This window comes from Capricornis sumatraensis, chromosome 10, assembly GCF_032405125.1.
Source record: "Capricornis sumatraensis isolate serow.1 chromosome 10, serow.2, whole genome shotgun sequence".
In the NCBI taxonomy this organism is placed as follows: Eukaryota; Metazoa; Chordata; class Mammalia; order Artiodactyla; family Bovidae; genus Capricornis; species Capricornis sumatraensis.
This window is the reverse complement of record NC_091078.1, coordinates 15726612-15732403: the sequence shown is the minus strand read 5'-3', so window position 1 is coordinate 15732403 and position 5792 is coordinate 15726612. Positions and strand designations below refer to the sequence as shown.

The 5792-nt window shown below is 48.2% G+C and overlaps 1 protein-coding gene across 1 annotated transcript; it reads left to right on the top strand.

The window, feature by feature from the left end:
* Positions 1-258: 258 nt before the first annotated feature.
* Positions 259-4924, top strand: FUT11 (fucosyltransferase 11). Its single transcript, XM_068982052.1, has 3 exons — positions 259-966; positions 1085-1710; positions 3086-4924. Exons 1-3 carry the CDS (start codon positions 259-261, stop codon positions 3231-3233), a joined length of 1482 nt encoding a protein of 493 aa, XP_068838153.1. The 3' UTR covers positions 3234-4924.
* The last annotated feature ends 868 nt before the right edge of the window (positions 4925-5792 follow it).

Here is a 5792-nt window from a genome sequence, read left to right as displayed (position 1 = left end):
TTTATTTTTCAATGCATCTTTAATTTGTAAAGAAATAAAAATAAATTAAGATGTATCCAGAAGCGTCATTTTTATCTGCCACGTATCACTTTCCCTCCAGTCCTTCCTGCCAGGACTAGCGGCTCTCGGGAAGTGGCCGGCTGAGCTGGCCGCTAAGCTGCGCATGCGCCACATGCCCCTGTGGCGTAGGACCTCGTCCCATCGCTACTCCGAGCCAGGCGGGGACCGGTGCTGCGGGCGTCGGCCGCCAGAGTAGACATGGGGGCCGGCCGCACGGGGTCTGTGCTTGCTGTCCTGGGAGTGCTTGGTGTCTGTGCGACCAGAGGCCCAGGACTCGCGGCGGAGGGGAAGACCGGCGGGGAGGCGGAGTGGGCGGAGCCGTGGGATGGCGCGGTTTTCCGGCCTCCCTCGGCGCTGGGCGCAGTGGGGGTGGCTCGCAGTCCGGGGGCCCCGCGGCCCGGGAGGGAGGAGGCGGTGGACTTGCCGGTGCTGCTGTGGTGGAGCCCGGGGCTGTTTCCTCACTTCCCGGGCGACTCGGAGCGTATCGAGTGCTCGCGCGGGGCGTGCGTGGCGTCGCGGGACCGACGGGTGCGGAGAGACTCGCGGACGCGCGCGCTGCTCTTCTACGGCACCGACTTCCGCGCGTCCGAGGCGCCGCTTCCGCGCCTGGCGCACCAGAGCTGGGCGCTTCTGCACGAGGAGTCGCCCCTCAACAACTTCTTGCTGAGCCACGGTCCGGGCATCCGCCTCTTCAATCTTACCGCCACCTTCAGTCGCTACTCGGACTACCCGCTGCCGCTGCAGTGGCTGCCGGGGATCGCTTACCTGCGCCGCGCGGCACCTCCGCTCGAGGAGCGCGCAGAGTGGCGCCGCCGCGGCTATGCGCCGCTGCTCTATCTGCAGTCCCACTGCGACGTGCCTGCGGACCGAGACCGCTACGTGCGCGAGCTCATGCGCTACATTCCGGTGGGTGAGGGCCGGGCGGAGCGGGAGGGGAGGGTGGCGCGTGGGGCTGAGACCGGGACCCCTGGTGTCCTAGCCGACGTGCCGTGCCCTCTTGACGGCCGTGCTCTACCCCTCTCAGGTGGACTCCTATGGGAAGTGCCTGCAGAATCGGGAGCTGCCCACGCCGCGGTTACGGGACACAGCCACAGCCACCACCGAGGATCCGGAGCTCTTGGCCTTTTTGTCCCGCTATAAATTCCATTTGGCTCTCGAAAATGCCATCTGCGACGACTACATGACAGAAAAATTGTGGCGCCCCATGCACCTCGGTGCTGTGCCCGTGTACCGCGGCTCTCCCTCTGTGAGGGACTGGATGCCGAACAACCACTCCATCATCCTCATTGACGACTTTGAGTCGCCGCAGAAGCTGGCAGAGTTTATTGACTTCCTGGACAAAAATGATGAAGAATATATGAAATACTTGGCATACAAGCAGCCTGGGGGAGTCACTAACCAGTTCCTTCTGAATAGTTTGAAGCAGCGCGAATGGGGAGTGAATGACCCCTTACTACCTAACTACCTTAACGGCTTCGAGTGTTTCGTCTGTGACCACGAACTGGCGCGGCTGGACGCCGAGAAGGCCCATGCAGCCTCTCCTGGGAGCATCCCGGTCCCTGAGCCTCATATTGCCCAGCCCTCACACATGGACTGCCCAGTGCCCACACCTGGCTTTGGCAGTGTGGAAGAGATTCCTGAGAATGACAGGTAAGGATAGCTGGGGTCCCCTGGGGCTGTCAAATCGAATGATTTACAGACTTGCTTCCTGCAGGCAATAAACTAGCCCTGGGTGCTGAGGGGATGTTGTATAAGGAAATTATGACATGAGGTCACTATGCCTTTAAGGTATCAAGAGTCTAAGAGAAGACAAATTGTGAAAGAGCAGTAGAAAATGTGAGAGGTAATTGAGGGCAACAACATACGAAAAGCAGCTTTTATAAACAGTGTTTGTAGTAGTGATTCCAAAAAAGCTTCAACTAGAGCAGAGGGCCTGTTTAGGGAAGTGATGAGGGACAAAGTTGGGCCAGGTTATACATATTCTGAATACCAGGTCCTGGAGCTGGACTGTCCTGAAAATCAATTCAGCTGTTTATTGAGCATCTTCAACATGGTGGGGGTGTGGATGAGAAATACATTAGTGTTTCCAGGGAGGTTTGCCTGCAGTAATCAGGGTTTATACTTGTTAACTTGGTGTAGCTATTAACAGCATCTCCTTTGACTCTTAAAATTACCCTGATTTAGATGATAAATTATGTTTGTGCTAGACAGAATAGAAGGGATGCTTTCAAAAGATGATTAATGATTGTGGCCAATGTGGATTGGAAGGGAAGTGAGGAGAGGACTGAAGGAGGCAGCAGAAGGTGGTGGCATTGGGAAACAAGGTCGGCATAGGAGATGGGGTAGAAAAACGAAGCCGCTTGCATCAAACCACACCTGTTAGGGGAGGGGCCATAAAAGACTATGAGAGAGACTGCAGAGATCACCTTGGACAGTGGATGGCAGCAGAGGGCTGGCACAGCTTGGTCCTGGGAGTGGAGTGGATTTATATCCAGTAATTTACATCAGGTAATTTGTATCTAGTTTGTGCAGAACATATTATGACTTATCAGAAGTGTAACATTAAAAAAAGAGAAACATTGTTTATGGCTCATCTAGACACTGGATATGGTTGCACTTCTTGATTACTGAAACAGGTGTAATATAAAAAGTAACCATCTAAATACACTCCCTTGCTTTTCTTATGAAGATTACTGTTTCCATAGTTTGGCCCCTGCTCTGCTTACCTCTTAATTCCCTCCACATTTGGAGACCAAGAGCAGGCAAGTCAGGAAATTTAACTCACTGGGATATGTGTGTGTGTGTGTGGTGGGGGGTGCTTGGATAATGAATTTGTGTTTTGGGCTCACTGCCTGTCCCTTGCATTAGTACTGGTTTTACTTCACATTTCCTTCCCTCAAAGCAGATCGTTGGTCCTAACCAGAAACCGCTGTATCTGCTGAAGATTTCTTTGGCCATTGGGAGAAAGGTAGGATTCATAGCTGTACTGAGGCTCCATAATCCAACTCTCATTTTGATGTTTCAGCTGGAAGGAGATGTGGCTGCAAGATTACTGGCAAGGTCTGGACCAGGGGGAAGCTCTCACTGCCATGATCCACAACAATGAGACACTTCAGGGGAAATTTTGGGATTACCTAACGGAGATCTTCATGAAAAGGAACCAAAATCTCTAACTGCCAAGTATTTAACTTGACAGAGCTAAGGAGATGGAAGTCCTTATTCAACCATGGGACATGAAGGATATCCAATGCACAAGTCCTTAATGAACACTGTCTTACCATGAATCCAAGGAGTAAGTTATATCCACTGATATTTTATTCTAATCATGTGTAGCCAGGGTCTCAGCCTACGGTAATAGAGCCTCTTCTCAAGGAGAGATGGAGGCATCCAGTTTTTGATTCAATGGGAACCAGAAGCCTGAAACACTCCCATTTGATTCAAGGTGCTGATCAACAGAATTTTTAAAGAACTCCTTATTTTTCTAGCTCTTTCAGCCTCTCAGTCGTGATTTGGGATATGTTAGTACTTGGCTGATGGGCCAGGTTTACAGTATGAAAACCTCTCCTGTATTCTTTAAACCACTCATTATTCAGTACCTTTTCCTAATTTCTATTCCTACTTCTTGCTTTATAAACTATTTATGTTGGTGGTGAAGCAAAACTCCTGGTGGGTTATGTTCTGGCTCTCTGGAGTTGTATTTTTCTCTATCACTCACTTTGCCTTTCATGTCAGCCTTTTTGAGTGGCTTTTGCCTGGTTTTCCAAAATTTCTGTTGGAGATGGAGTAGCCTTGCCACCATTCCCACACTCATTCCCACCTGCATTAAACTGGCTAGAGATTGGACCCCTTTTCTTACTGCTGATTTGCTTCATATCTAGGGCATATCTGAAATTCCTTCTCACCTCATGAATATAAAAATTCAGAGGCTAATATCATGTCAACTTAAGGAATCATCTTGCTCTATTTTAGAGATGGAGACTCAGGGTGCCAATGTCAGCAGAAAAAGTTATCATTTCAAAAGGTTAACGTAGGTCAATGTGAATCAAAGTGCAAATTTTTATAGGTCTTTGGTCTTTTTCTGTCTGCCTAATGAACTCTTTATTATCTTTATATGCTACAAAAGTCCATTTCTCCCCAAAACTCATGAAAATTATGGTAGAAGAAACAGCCCAGCAATATAGCTCTAGTAATTATCTCGTATTGTCTCATATTCTGTGGCACTTTTAAGTGGGATAAACATTCCAACTTAATCCATTTTATCATTGTTACAGTGCATAACTTTTTAGTACTTACTGAGGCCACATTTTTATGAAGTCCATCCAAGGCCCTAAACCCAACGGGATGAGAGGTGAAGCAAGACATTTAAGCCATCATGAGTGGCTGGCTAAATAAAAAGCTGTTAGATTTGGGGAGGTAGCCAAACACTTCTATTACTGTGGTTTAAACATACAGCTTAATGGAGAGAGAGATCATCTGCTTTATCTGGGGCAGTGGGACAAGAAAGAACACCTTGGATCTTAGAACTACACTGGTTGTAATGTATTAATGAATTATCACTAGAGAAATCACATAGTTTATCAATATATCTGGTTTAGTGTGTATGCATGTGTATATGAAGTGAAGTCGCTCAGTCGTGTCTGACTCTTTGCGACCCCATGGACTGTAGCCTACCAGGCTCCTCCCTCCATGGGATTTTCCAGGCAAGAGTACTCGAGTGGGGTGCCATTCCCTTCTCCAGGGGATCTTCCCAACCCAGGGATCGAACCCGGGTCTCCCGCATTCAAGGAGGATGCTTTAACCTCTAACCCACCATATGTGATGCTAAAGCTGAAACTCCAGTACTTTGGCCACCTCATGCAAAGAGTTGACTCATTGGAAAAGACTCTGATGCTGGGAGGGATTGGGGGCAGGAGGAGAAGGGGATGACAGAGGATGAGATGGCTGGATGGCATCACTGACTCGATGGATGTGAGTCTGAGTGAACCCCGGGAGTTGTTGGTGATGGACAGGGAGGCCTGGTGTGCTGCAATTCATGGGGTCGCAAAGAGTCGGACACGACTGAGCAACTGAACTGAACTGTGGTTGTAAAGATTGAAGAGGAAGATGCTGCTTGACTTCAGTATAGACTGTATAATAAAACCTTGGGTTTTTATCAAGTTTTGTTTTTAATATTTTGAACAGCCTGCTAAACTGTTCTGTGTGTGATATACCAGTTTGTTTTTAAATTTAAAAAATCTAGCTATTTATTTACATCAAAGCTAACATCAGGTGTTTATTTTAAAACATAATGGCACTTGCTTTGAATGGGGTAAAGATCAGAGACTTTACAATTTTTGGCTGACATGAAACTATATAATATCCCACAAAATGGAAATGCTGCCACAGACCTCACAACAAACACATATATGTGGGGCTCTCATATAGATATTGGGCTTCCCTGTGGCTCAGCTGGTAAAAGATCCACCTGCAATGTGGGAGACCTGGGTTTGATCCCTGGGTTGGGAAAATCCCCTGGAGAAGGGAAAGGCTGCCCACTCCAGTACTCTGGCCTGGGTAATTCCATCCACTATGTGTAGTTCATGGGGTCGCAGTTGGATTTGCACTTTCATGTATACATATATGATGCTTCCACTAGGGCCCTGCACTTATTGTGACCTTTGAAGATGTAGCCAACCAAAGGTATAATTTAGGCTGGATTTCACTGTCAGGGTGATTCTTTTCTTTTTTTGACT

What these genes read in the sequence shown, in the direction of transcription:
- FUT11 (XM_068982052.1), top strand. Translation starts at nt 259, where the DNA reads ATGGGGGCCGGCCGCACGGGGTCTGTGCTTGCTGTCCTGGGAGTGCTT. An exon ending in AGCTCATGCGCTACATTCCG is followed by an intron (nt 967 to 1,084) that starts GTGGGTGAGGGC and finishes TACCCCTCTCAG; the next exon opens with GTGGACTCCTATGGGAAGTG. An exon ending in GAGATTCCTGAGAATGACAG is followed by an intron (nt 1,711 to 3,085) that starts GTAAGGATAGCT and finishes TTGATGTTTCAG; the next exon opens with CTGGAAGGAGATGTGGCTGC.